General features: G+C 41.9%; 1 protein-coding gene across 2 annotated transcripts in view; it reads left to right on the forward strand.

Annotated features, from left to right (window-relative positions):
* The window catches only part of LOC103410053 (ubiquitin C-terminal hydrolase 13-like), a 30,538-nt gene that overhangs the window by 5,014 nt on the left and 10,958 nt on the right, over positions 1-14,566 (forward strand). For both annotated transcript variants that reach the window (XM_070825179.1, XM_070825180.1), the window contains exons 10-11: positions 63-172; positions 8,453-8,527. In XM_070825179.1, coding sequence (XP_070681280.1) covers positions 63-172; positions 8,453-8,527 — 185 coding nt within the window. The remainder of the gene's footprint in view (positions 1-62; positions 173-8,452; positions 8,528-14,566) is intronic.

Raw genomic sequence — 14,566 nt, forward strand, 5'->3', positions numbered from 1 at the left:
ACTTGTATAATTTTCCTTAAACATAATTACTTGGAATCACCTAGTCTTCTGCATGCCAACAGATAAATGATCGCTATGAGTTCCCCTTGCAACTTGATCTTGATAGGGAGAATGGGAAATATCTGTCGCCTGATGCTGACAGGAGCGTCCGCAACCTCTACACTCTTCATAGGTATTAGTAATTTAAGATTATTGGTGTTTGAGACTATTTATACCCTTTGTTGTGAAAAGTTTCTATATGGTAAATAATGTGTTAGTTCATTAGATTTTTTTTTGAGAAGAAACAAAACATTTTATAGAAGAAAAGAGAAATACACTGGAGTGGATAAGAAATCCACCATTAACAAGAAACAAGAAAAAACTCTCACTAGGATTTGGCTACAGCAACATTAGCTAGACCTAACTCACTTTACTGCTGCTAACAAATCCCACAGTAATTGAGAAATAGAGTAGTTATTAAAAACATTTGAGACTGAAGCCCAAAGGGCTGCCCAATATTTTACTCTTCCCCAAAGTACTTCTACCCCCACACCTGTATAATCCTCAAAAATTCTTTTGTTACGCTCCAGCCAAATGTTCCAAAAAACTGCCGAGACCAGACAACCCCACAAAGCTTTAGCTTTCCTCCCACTTCCTAGGGCCTGAAACTTGGTGCTTAGAAGCTCGAAACAACCCTTTGGAATGACCCAACTAGCTCTAACCTCCTGAAACAGTTTCCACCACAGCTGAATCGTGTAAGAGCAATGGAGAAAAATGTGGTTTACACTCTCCTCCTTTGCTTTGCACAAACTGCACCATTGTGGGGATAAGCAAATAAAAGGGCTTCTCCTTTGAATTTGGTCACAAGTGTTGAGCTTCCCTTTGGCCGCCAGCCATACAAGAATCTTAACCTTCGGAGGAACTTTGGATTTCCAAATCTGTGAATGGGGTTGGAAGTATTGCATCATCCCATTGTTACTCAAGAAGGAACAATAGGATTTGCATGTGAACAATCCTGATGCTTCCATTTTCCACCTTCTGTTATCCATTCTTGATTGAGACAATCGGACCTCTTCCACTTTCTGTAATAATCTAGCCGCCTCTTCTATCTCCGCCTCATTCAAATTTCTCCTGAAATCAAAATTCCAACTTAAAGAATTGGTAGAAAGATCTACAAAGCTTGAAATGTTCTGATTGTGCTTCCTCGATAGCAAGAATAATCTAGGAAATTGCTCTTTCAATGGTCCTCCATCTAACCACCCATCCTCCCAAAACCTCACCCTCTCCCCGTTGCCCACCTCGAACTTACAGCAGTGAAGAAACAATTGGGAACCAATCGATATATCTTTCCATGGGCTACGGCTTGAACCCCTTATCGGAGGAAATGCGTTCCATCCGTTATCCTGTAGCCCATATTTGCTTCTTATCACTTTGTGCCAGAGAGAATGAGGTTCCTTTGGGAATCTCCACAACCACTTAGCAAGTAATGCTTCATTCCGATTCCTCAAATTCCCCACCCCTAAACCTCCTTCCTCTTTACTTTTAATAACTATCTCCCATTTTACCAGGTTGTTTTTCTTTCCTTCCTCCACACCTTCCCACAAAAATCCTTTCATTAGTTTTTCTAGGCGTCCAATCACCCCGCAAGGCATTTTGAACAGAGACATATAGTAGGTCGGCAAGCTTCCCAAAACAGATTGAATCAGAGTTAATCTACCTCCTCTGGATAAGAAGGCCTTCTTCCAACTTTGAAGTCTTTTTTCCATCTTATCTACCACTGGATCCCAAAACTTGAGTGCTCTTGGCCTACCCCCAAGAGGGAGTCCCAAATACTTTATAGGCCAGCTACCTACCTCACAACCCCAAGAATCCGCCAACCTATTTAATTTCTCACAATCTGAATTTATTCCAGCCAAATAACACTTAGCTTTGTTGATTTTCAACCCTGAAACAGAACAGAATAATTTGAGCAGCTCTAATAGATTGTTCCAACCTCCCTCATCTTCCGCCAAGAAAAAAATGGTATCATCTGCAAATTGAAGATGAGAAATCTCCACCTTTTCTTGCCCAATACATAACCCTTTGATGAGATGATTTTCTTGAGCCTTCTCCATTAACCTACTCAAAACATCGACTACTAAGGTAAAAAGAAAAGGTGACAGTGGATCACCTTGTCTCAAACCTCTTGAAGCTTGAAATTTTCCCCTAGGCCTCCCGTTAATCAAAACAGAAAAATTTGCGGAACTTAAGCATCCCTGCATCCATTTCCTCCATCTGTTGCCAAAGCTTTTTCTTTGTAAGACTTCGTCCAAAAATCTCCACTCTACATGATCATACGCTTTTTCAAAATCTATTTTGAGCACCAATCCCTCCTCTTTCTTCTGCCTGACCTCTTCTACCACTTCATTTGCGATAAGGACAGCATCCAATATTTGTCGATCCTTAACAAACGCTCCTTGATTTTGAGAAATTGTGCTGCCCAAGACCTCCTTTAATCTTGAGGCCAAGGTTTTCGCCATAATTTTATATAACCCAGTCACAAGACTTATGGGCCTGAAATCCGTCACTTTCATAGAATCTGACTTCTTCGGAATTAGACAAATAAAAGTTTCATTTGTCACCGCATTTATTATCCCTGTCTCGTAGAACTCCTCCATAATCTTCATAATGTTCGCCTTCAAGATATCCCAACATTGTTGAATCATTTGCAAAGAATAGCCATCCGGTCCTGGCGATTTATCCTTTCCACAATCAAAAACTGCTCTTTGAACTTCGGCTTCCTCAAAAGGCCTCTCAATCCAATTCGCCTCAAGTTCGCTTATTGGAGCCCAATTGATACCTTCCAAGCCCCAACATGCCTCTTCGTTGCTACTAAACAAGGACTTGAAGAACTTGACTATATGATCTTCTATCTCGTTCGCATCCTCTATCACTCCCCCAACCTCCGATTCCAACCTTTCTATATAGTTTCTCTTCCTTCTCCCGCTTGCAACTCGATGGAAAAATTTAGTATTACCGTCCCCTTCCTTTGCCCATTCCACTTTACTTCTTTGCCTCCATTTCACTTCTTCCTTGTAAGCCAAATCTCCCATACGGAAGAGTAGTTCTTCCCTCTTTCTTCTAGCATCAACATCTAGCCCTTCCATCCCCTCTCTCCTATCTAACTCCTCTAAGCTAGCCTCAGCTTCTTTAAAGTCTTTCTCGACTTCCCCGAAACTCTCCTTACTCCATCTTTGCACCTTTTTTTTTATGGCTTTTAACTTTATCATAAACTTGTAACCCTCCCATCCCTCCACCTGCTCAGATTGCCACCATAGATTGAACTTGTTCCTGAACTCTGGATGTTGTAGCCACATGTTTTCGAATCTAAAAGGACTTGGCCCCCATTTCACCTTGTTGGATTCTAGCTGGATAGGGCAATGATCAGAAATTACCCTTGCCAAAGCCATTTGTCTTACCTCTGGAAAAATCTCTTCACAACCTGCAGAGACCAGAAATCTGTCTAGCCTCCGACACACAGGTTCTTCTCTGAAGTTTGACCATGTAAATTGAGCATTAAGCAATTCCAAATCTTTGAGTTCTGTTTCTCGAATGAAATCATTAAAATTCCTCATGCTTGTAGTCAGCCTTCCCCCATTTGATTTCTCGTTTACAAATCTCACCACGTTAAAATCCCCTCCTACACACCATTTTGGTCCGCACAGTCCGTAAAGGCCAGCCATTTCTTCCCAGAACTCCCTTCGCTCTCTACTTTTGCAAGGGCCATAGACCCCTGATAACCACCATTCCAACCCGTTGAAGGCCTTAATTTTTATGGAGACAGAGAAAACTCCAATCAGAGATTCAGTAACTGAGATGTTTTTGGTGTTCCAAATTACTGCTATGCCCCCAGAACTTCCTTGAGCAGGGGCATAAATCCACTCTTTAAATCTGCTTCCCCACACGCTGGCCACAAGTCTCCTATCGATTGATGTTTTCTTAGTTTCTTGTAATATAATGATATCAGGCTGTAAACGTCGGAACTGCTGTTTCAATGTCAGTCTCTTCTGTTTACTTCCCAATCCTCTAACATTCCAGCTAATTATCTTCATTAAGTCTGATAATACCCCTTTGAAATTTCTTGTCTCCCTTGCTTCCACCCTCACTCTTTCTGACTTTAACTTTCCCAGTCTTCATTTCATGGAATAAAGACCTTTTCAGAGGAAACAAGGAAACTTTCATCTTTGACAAAAATTTGGAAGATTGATCTTGTGCCTCGCGTTTGACTGATACGCAAGCCGATCTTTTCCTTCTACTGTACTTTAACGTTTTCTTGTTTTTTCCAATATCCTTGAAATCGGACTGCTCCACATCTTCTAATGCTACTACATGATGCGTTTGACTTGGTTCCTCTTCCGCTGTCGCCTCTGTTTCCAAATTTGTATCTATGAAGAGGTTGTGAAGCTCCCCGTTGAACCGATCAAAAACATCAGATGGTTCTTTTTCGTCTTGTGAAGAGTCACCATTCTCCTCATCTGAATCTGATGATTGTGACATGTATTCTTCTTCAGCACTATCTGATAAAAAAGACGAATCCAATCCAAGAGCCTCTGTCCATCTCATCCTTTGATCAAATGGTTCCTCCTCTGTCGACCAGCCCGATCGCCGAACAGGATTTTCATCAACATCACTCTCCTTTTCTTCCTCTAATTCACAAACAGAATCTAAGATGGAAAGATTGGGGGAATGGATTTCCATCATTTCAGGCCTTACGACAGCAGTCTGGTTAGATCCGAATTCGTGTGGGAGAAGAAGCTTCAGCTTTTTTCCAAGTTTGTCTATTTCACCAAATCTCCCAAGAAACTTCAAATTGAAACAAGTGGGGGCTTTTTTTGGGACACCGTCGAAATGAGCTTCCTTAGCCTGTTGTCGCTGAAATAAAATCTCTGTAGTAAAATTTGGCATGTTGCTCACCCGAAACGACAACTTTGGTTCTGCCGACATGGCTGAGTGCCAAAAGATCTTGTTTGATAGTTCCCTTCCTAACTGAAAATGATATCTCAGCCCATCATAGTTTAGAATAAGTGGGCCTAGACATGACCCAGCATAATTATTTTGTGGAACAAGACCCACGAGCCTTACAAAGTCACTTAGAACAAAATCCTTGTGAACCAGGGGCCCACGCACCATCAAAGCTTTTTCTTTACTTTTTAGACTAACCTCCTTGTTTGATCTATTAAAATAATACCCACTTGTAGAGCTTTGTGCTTCTTCGGTGGACATACCACCACCGCCACCTGCTCTCCCACTTACTTCCATGCCTTTGCCATTTTCCAAAAAGCACCTTTGTCTGAGACTTTCTTTCCTTTTTGAATTCTTGAAATTATCCTTTGCATCTGCATTTTCTTGTTCTTCTATAAAGCTCGCCGAATCTGTCAGACATTCTTTCTTAAGTGGCCTCCCGTGCTTGCTAATAGAGAAAGTAAAGTCATGGGTTGCAGACACCTCATGCCGTGCATCCTCTGTCAAAAGCCTGTTCAGACCATACTTTCTGTCAGCTCCAACAGTGACAGGGCATTCAAACTCACCAATCCGGAAAGAGACACGTGTCCCCGGAAAAGGAACTGATTGTTGCATATCCGCCTTCGCCGGAAGGGTAGCTCCGGTGAGCCTCTGTATTTTCAGGTCCTTCTTCAAAGATCCATTTGGTGATTTAGTTGCTCCACCGTCTTCAGCCGAAAGATTAGGTCTCTTTGCTGGCGAAAGTTGACGAATTTTAACCCTGAAAACTGATTCTCCATCTGCCACATCAACGAACTCTGGAATAAAGCCTGTGTCGTTGGGTTTCAATTTTAATTTTGCTTCGAGCAGAAAATCAAAGTTAGCGGTTCTTCGGTCGATTTCTACCAGACCTCCGCAGGCCTCTCCAATCTTCAGGAAAAAATTATTGGTCCAAAGGTGTGGCGGTAATCCTTCCAGAGCCACCCAACCGCCATAACTAACCACCTTTCTGTGATTTGAATTGATACTGTCCCACCATCCAGACATCACCACGTCTGGTAGCTTTTTCATGGCTAGAGTTCCAAGTTGAGCAATTTTGGTTGCTTCCTCTTCGTTCTGACAAACGAACAACGCCTTGTTGCATTGGAAAGGCGAGAGTCTTATTTCCATTCCCAGAAGATTTCGAAGTGAGGCCTCCACCTCTCTCCAAGGTTGATGTACCACCTGTCTCTCACAAACAACTACGCTCCCCCAGCTGTAGGCTTCCTTGGAAATGTCTCTCTTATTCCAGATTTTCTTCATCCATATTTCCTCTTTGGCATTTCGAATGGGTGCCACAATTGTCGCCTTCTTGCCTCCGAGGACAGCATCCCTATACGAAACCTGATGGCCTGCACCCGTCTGGCTGTTCACGAACTCTTTTCCGACTCTTTTCACTTTCCTCTGAGTAGCCCCCACTCTCTTTCCCCCACGGAGGATTTCAGACAATAAGACCTCTAAACTTCTCCATCCGAAAAAGTTAAAACCTTCAGGGACGAGAATATTTCTGACAAAGCCTTCCTTTTCTGATTTGGAGATAACAAGGAAATCCCCGTTTTTGTTATGAAATCTTTCGACCCAAAACTGGTAGTTATGTCCACTATATTTTCTGAAGAACTTCTGCCCGCCCTTAACTATTGCCTCCTTTACCTGATCAACTAGCCAAGCAGCACAACCCAAATCAAAAGAAATCTGGTATCCTCTGATTCTAGTTCTCTCAGTTATTCGAATCCTTTCACCGAAAGACTTATCTTCTACCTCTAAGATGAAAACCTTTTGCTCAACTTTGAAATCCCTGGATAAATGTCTGTAGCTCATCCTTACTTACCTTTCACTGCGGCAGATTTTCTCTTGACCCACCAGAACAATACAAAATGAAACATGAATTACCAAGAATTCCACCAACTCACTTATAACGAGAATCTTATTGCATCCTGCAATTTCGGTTTGGAGGTCTTCAGAATCTTGTCTGCTTCTCCTTCCACAGTATCCAAGTTACGAGTCTGCCTTTGAACATCTGGAATTGTAGTCCTGTGTCTCTTTCTTCAACAAGTTCAGTTGTGTTAGTTCATTAGATTGACTGACATAGACTGATAGAGAGAGTTGTATCATTTCCGTGTCTACTTTTGCGAGAGAGTATCTGGATGTACTGCAACGGAGTTCTCTGTAATCATACCATATCATAGGCTAACCAGATATAGCATAAAATAGTTCACCTTTTTTTATTAATGATTATAATTTATGTGTATTGGTCTTTTCTATTCTGTTTGCATTGCTGTCTTTTTTGGTGGTTATGAGAAACAAAATTTTATTTATGATTAATGAGTTACAAATATACTGGGGAGCAGTTGGCTCCTGCTAAATAACAGGGTGGTTCTTAAACTATGTAGAATCCAAAATCACCAGACAACAAAAAGGAACTTTATCTTGCAATATCTCCACGACCTCTCCCCAAGCTGTCAACAGTCCTATACTTTTCGGCCACCCTATTTTTAGTATATTGTGCATTTCGTGGGGATGATTATACATCTGTCCCCTTAATATTGATTTTTTTTTTAGAAATACATGGGTTTGGCCCCCATTGGTTAGCATTCATATATGGTCATATAAAAGAGGAAATGAAGATGCAAATGATAGTCATTTAGGAGAATCGTACTCAAATAAGTGTAGAAAGCAATATTTTGACAGGTTAGGATGAACCATCCCTGTTGCATTGGTTATGGAAAAGGGCGAAGAAGCTATTATGTTAAGCATATTTGTATGACTTACATTGATGGAGAGTTAATCTACATTCCAATTATGCCAAAAATTTTGGCATAAGATTTGTCATAGAATTTCCATGTTCTTAGTCTTGTGATGTGCAGGTAAGGTGAGTTTTTTGTTTTAGGTCCCCCCTCCCGTTCTTCTGCTCCATTTTCTGTGGATACAATCTTAGAAAGTGGAGAACCATAGATCCTGTTCTGTTTTGTTTAACCAAGGAGGAAAAGAGGAACTATGTGAGTGCGATAACATCCGTTTCGGGTATTCTTGAAGCTTACCCCCAAAATTTTCAGAATCACATTTTGACCTATCTCTTAAACAAGTATTTACAAAATAAACCTATAGATATCTTGATCGTACATTGATGGGTCCACCTCTTACCAGTGCCGTATCTGAAAGCCAAGGTTGCTGAAGTGCCCACTGATACTCCAGTTATACCTATTGGCTTGTATTGGTGGCATAATGGGGATGGAACGTCTAACTATATACATACCTTTAGATTTTGTCAAAGCAGATGCAGTATATAGCAAGTTCAATGTGTTCATGGTTAATTTTTTTTATGCGTCAAAATTAGTAGTTCATTATGCTAAGTTCATTTTTGCTGATTGCTATTGTAACAAAGTTGTACATGCTTGGCCGTTGTATCTGGCTCTGTGCATGGAGATTGTTAATGTGTGCTTGTGTCTGTTTTCAGTGTTTTGGTGCACAGTGGCGGGGTGCATGGTGGGCACTACTATGCTTATATCAGGCCAACCCTTTCTGATCAGTGGTATATTAGCATTTTTTCTTTCTGCAACAATAAGTTTATTTTTTGCATCATGTATCTGGTTAATGTTCTTTCAAATACTCAAGTTGGAAGTTATTAATAGTCGTGGACTTTAGTTTGTGTTTGTAGCCATGCTTTCTTTTTGTTTGTTTGTTTCGTAGTTAACAATGTTTAGAATTGTTTTTCCTGATTTTATTGATTTTCTTTTTCCTTATAAGGGTTTGTAAACAAAATAATGTAGCTTCACAATTTATTACCTCAAAAATGTACTTCAAGGACTACTTTAATGTAATTTCTGCAACATCAGGAAAACTAAGTTTTTCGAAATGTATGCCCTTGTTCATTTTACTAGGAAAAGAGAAGGATAAAGTTGATTGGATCAAGGAGTGGGAGAATAAGTAAAGTTGTTTCTCTGGTAGAAAGGTGAACAAGTTGATGAATAAGTTGGACGACAAGGAAGGCATTGTGATTGAGGGAGAAAGAAGGAATTGTACCTGAGTTTGTAGCTTCTTAGATTACCCTGGAAGAAAGTTGAATTTTCTGGTGGAAGGGTTGAATTGGTCTTGTAGTTTTGATGAGAGAGCTAGCTGTTTTGTGAGGCCTTTTCAATGTTAAGTTTAGGAGGGCATTGTTCAACTGTGGTAAATGACATACTAGTCCTCAATTCTTTAATGCACTTATGTATATAGATAAATATGGACCAAATGAATGTGGAACAAGTGAGATAGGGACAGAGAGGGATGTCCAAAGGTTTGAGTTTTCTGCTCTTGATCCCTGGAGGTCTTCTGAAATGAAGATGAAGTATATTGGGCTTTGAACCAATGAAAATTTTGTTTGGACAAAATTTGTTAATGTTGTACTTGAATGAAACTCCGCCTATGTAATTTTACATGGCCGGTCCCAAGCCCGGATAAAGGAGGAGGGGGAGGGCGCCAGGTAGTCGATAGCCGGCACTCCATGATCACGTCGAATCCTTATGAAAATGAATCCAGAACAAAATCGCGCTAAAGCTAGGGCGTCACCCGTAAGTGGCGCGCTGTGTGGCCCGAGCACAGTGATAAGTGAGCAAGGGTCGCTGTATCTCCATCGGCACCCGGATGCAGTGTTAAATGAGCAAGGGGGCCGTAGAAACTTCTTTTCGAACGACTCCACTCAAAGTTGTTTGGGAGCATATGCTCCTATCAACTTTACACGGGACACACAAAAGAAGTACTTTGATCATATTAGACGGGGGAGGGTGAAGAAGCTAGGACAGAAGGGTAGAGTTCAAGAGAGCAAAATGCGTTTAGGAACGTGGAATATAGGAACCTTAACGGGAAAATCTATGGAAGTAGTGGAAGTTATGGTGAGGAGAAGGATAAATATTATGTGCCTACAAGAAACTAAGTGGGTTGGTAGTAAGGCAAAGGAAAACTCAGGGTTTAAACTTTGGTATTCGGGCACAAATAGAACGAGAAACGGTGTTGGCATCATCGTGGACAAGACCTTGACACAAGATGTTGTAGATGTCAAGAGGGTAGGAGATAGAATCATGGCAATCAAGATTGTAATAGGACAAGAACTTATCAATGTGATTAGTGCGTACGCACCTCAAGTAGGGTTGGATACGAGTTCGAAGGAGAAATTTTGGGAAGACCTTGGAGACTTGGTGCAAGGAATTGCTCAGACGGAGAAGTTATTTATAGGAGGAGATTTAAATGGACACGTGGGCAGGGAGACAAGCAACTATGGAGGTTTTCATGGTGGCCATGGTTTTGGGGAGAGAAACGAGGATGGGGAAGCTATCTTGGATTTTGCAATGGCATATGATCTCTTCTTAGCCAACACCTTCTTTAAGAAGAGAGAAGAACATGTGATCACCTACAAGAGTGGGTCGTCAAAAACACAAATAGATTTTTTTCTAATGAGGAAAGGGGATCGTATAACTTGTAAGGATTGCAAAGTTATACCAGGAGAGAGCGTGGCTAATCAACATCGCTTGTTGGTGATGGATGTACATATCAAAAGAGTGAGACAAAAGAACAAGACTTGGAAGTGCCCAAGGACTAGATGGTGGAATCTAAAAGAAGAAAAACAAGCCATTTTCAAAGAGAAGGTAATCACCCAATGTGTGTGGGATAGAGAGGGGGAAGCTAGCCAAATGTGGGATTCCATGGCTAGTTGTATCCGAAAAGTAGCAAAAGAGGTATTAGGAGAGTCCAAGGGCTTTGCCCCACACCAAAAGGAATCTTGGTGGTGGAATGAGGAGGTACAAACAAAGGTGAAGGCTAAGAAGGAATGTTGTAAAGCCTTATACAAGGAGAGGACCGATGAAAATGGTGAAAGGTATAGAAAAGCGAAGCAAGAGGCGAAGAAAGCTGTCAGAGAAGCTAAGTTAGCGGCTTACGACGATATGTATAAACGACTAGATACCAAAGAAGGAGAGTTGGATATCTATAAACTAGCTAGAGCAAGGGAAAAGAAGACAAGGGACCTAAACCAAGTGAGGTGCATCAAGGATGAGGATGGAAAGGTTCTTGCTACAGAGAACGCGGTTAAAGACAGATGGAGAGGTTATTTTCATAATCTTTTCAATGAAGGACCTGAAATGAGTGCTTCTTTAGGGGAGTTGAGTAACTCAGAAGAGTGTAGAAACTACTCTTTTTATCGTCGAATCCGGAAGGAAGAAGTGGTTGTAGCTTTGAAGAAGATGAAGCATAGAAAAGCAATAGGCCCAGACGATATACCAATCGAAGTGTGGAAAGTTTTGGGAGAGACAGGTATAACATGGCTCACTGACCTTTTCAATAGGATTTTGAAAACGAAGAAGATGCCAAATGAGTGGCGAACAAGCACTTTGGTGCCTATCTACAAGAATAAGGGCGACGTACAAAATTGCATGAACTATAGGGGTATTAAGTTAATGAGTCATACAATGAAGCTCTGGGAGAGAGTCATTGAGCATAGATTGAGGCAAGAGACACGGGTTTCGGACAACCAATTCGGGTTCATGCCAGGGCGCTCAACCATGGAGGTAATCTATCTCTTACGAAGATTGATGGAAAGATATAGAGATGGGAAAAAGGATTTACACATGGTCTTTATAGATTTGGAAAAAGCGTATGATAGGGTCCCAAGAGACATTCTTTGGAGGATTTTAGAGAAGAAAGGAGTACGAGTAGCATATATCCAAGCTATAAAGGATATGTATGAAGGAGCAAAGACTGCCGTAAGAACTCATGAAGGACAAACCGAAAGCTTTCCCATAACTGTAGGATTACATCAAGGCTCATCCTTAAGTCCTTACCTTTTTGCGTTGGTAATGGATGAGTTAACAGGACATATTCAAGATGATATTCCTTGGTGTATGCTTTTCGCAGACGATATAGTGTTGATAGATGAAACTCAGGAAGGGGTAAATGCAAAGCTTAACCTTTGGAGAGAAGTGTTGGAATCTAAAGGTCTTCGCCTAAGCCGATCAAAGACAGAATATATGGAGTGCAAGTTCAGTGCAAATGGAGGCCAAAACGAGGTAGGGGTGAGAATCGGAGATCAAGAAATACCAAAGAGCGACCGTTTTCGTTACCTAGGATCTATCTTGCAAAAGAACGGAGAATTAGATGGAGATCTCAACCATAGAATACAAGCTGGATGGATGAAGTGGAAGAGTGCATCTGGTGTGTTGTGTGACCGCCGTATGCCACTGAAGCTCAAGGGAAAATTTTATAGGACGGCAATAAGGCCGGCGATGCTGTATGGCACAGAATGTTGGGCGGTGAAGCATCAACACGTACACAAAATGGGTGTAGCGGAGATGAGGATGCTTCGTTGGATGTGTGGGCACACGAGAAAGGATAAGATTAGGAATGAGGATATCCGGGGTAAAGTAGGAGTAGCCGAAATTGAAGGAAAGATGAGAGAAAATCGGTTACGGTGGTTTGGACATGTGCAAAGAAGGCCTACTGACGCTCCGATTAGAAGATGCGACTATGGGACAGAGGTTCAGGGCCGAAGGGGTAGAGGAAGACCTAGGAAAACTTTGGAAGAGACTCTAAGAAAAGACTTAGAGTACTTGGATCTAACGAAAGACATGACACAGGACCGAGCACAATGGCGTTCTAAGATTCATATAGCCGATCCTACTCAGTGACTTGGATTTTCCAAGTCTCCAACCGAGAAGTTTTCCTCACTCGGAAAATTAAGGGAACACTACCCCAACCTACATGCTCCACTCAGAAAGCTTCAACATACAAGCTTCAACAAAAAAAAAAAAATTCAAAGAACTTAGCGAAGAAGGCTTTGGTGTATTTAACACAATACGTTGAAATGATGGAAAACTTATTTATTGATATCCCCGATAAGCTACAAATATGTACATATACATGAGTCAAAATAAACAAACAAGATGGAGCCTTCACAAAGGTTGCTTAGGAGAAGTCTCAGCAGTCGGTAGAGCCCCAGAAAGAGAAGGCATCGAAGGGGGATCATTCGGAGCCTCAGTATTGGACAGAACCCTAGAAGGAGGAGGCATCAGAGGTTGATCATTTGGAGCTTCATTACGCGGTACAGCCCCAGAAGACGAAGGCAATAAATGCCTTTGGAACAAACCCACAAATCTCTAATGATCAAGTAAAACCTGACCATCAGTTTCCTTCATCTGGTCAAGCTTCCTCTTCATGTTTGTAGCATAGTCATGTGCGAGTCGGTGCAACTGTTTATTCTCATGCTTGAGCCCTCTAATCTCCTGTTTGAGACTCATCACTTCGGCCGCCAATGATTCAACTTGGCGGGTTCGAGCAAATAGGCGTTGGGCCATATTAGACACAGAACCTGCACACTGAACACTGAGAGCCAGCGAATCCTTAACAGCTAACTCATCAGACCGTTTGGAAAGTAGTCTGTTATCTTTGGGAGTGAGAAGGTTCCTGGCCACCACCGCAGCGGTCATATCATTCTTCATCACGGAATCCCCAACGGTAAGAGGACCAGTAGGGGAGACGAAGGATGGGCGCCATATGTTGTCTGGAGAAGGCGGGGCTGCCTCTTCAACAAGGTTCAAGTCAAAACGACGATCGGAGGGGCCAGACATTTTCAAAGGTGTTGAAGAGAGAAGAAGTCGGACAAATCAAGATCTTAGAAGTGCAAGAATGGAGCTTCTACTGGTGGAGATTCAAGTGTGCTTTGGAACTTAATGCTAGCCCCTATAAAAAGCTGCACTCGACGGAGCTTCAGACATCGAAGAGGCGCCTGCTCAGAAATCGAAGAGGCGTTTTCTTTCTCAAAAGCTGGGCTGCTTAGAGACCACGAGGGTGATCTCATAAATCGAAGAGGTGTTTGCTTTCTCAAAAGTTGGGCTGCTCAAAGACCATGAAAGCCGTTCTCAGAAATCGAAGAGGCGCTCGCTTTCTCAAAAGCTGGGCTTCTCAGAGACCACGAGGGCCGATCTTAGAAATCGAAGAGGCACCTACTTTTCCAGCCTTGTCAGCACCTGTCACACGCACATTCAGCTTTGCGGAAATTATGGGTATTCTGTCGAAGACTTCTGGGGAAGTAGAAAACACATGAATCTTACTGTCCAATCACCCACTTCCCACACGCAACAATAGCTCATGGGTACCACAGATAACTTTGCCAAAGTTCTCTGCCAAAGTTGAGCACGTGAAGCTTGCAGCTCCCACTACATCGCTCTGACCAAGAAGGGTAAAAGAATAGCAAAGAAACAGCACTAACAAAGTTTAGACCCATAAATTTTGAAGGTCTAGCTACCATATTATTACCCACAAGGGTAAAGGAACAGTACCACTGCTGGATAATTGGAAAGTCCCTGTGTGTCAACCTCTGTGCCTTGTGGCAAGGTAGACTAGCAAACATGCCCAACCTTTACTCACATTTTCGAGAAAACACTCCCAATAAGATTGCTTGCTCCAAAATCGAAGAGGCACCGTCCTCTGAATCTCGAGAGCCAGACTCCCAACATGACTACTTTCTCAAAAATCGAAGAGAGGGTAAATGAACAGTACCATTGCTGGATAATTGGAAAGTCCCTGTGTGTCAACCTCTGTG

The sequence above is a fragment of the Malus domestica genome, chromosome 07, assembly GCF_042453785.1.
Source record: "Malus domestica chromosome 07, GDT2T_hap1".
In the NCBI taxonomy this organism is placed as follows: Eukaryota; Viridiplantae; Streptophyta; class Magnoliopsida; order Rosales; family Rosaceae; genus Malus; species Malus domestica.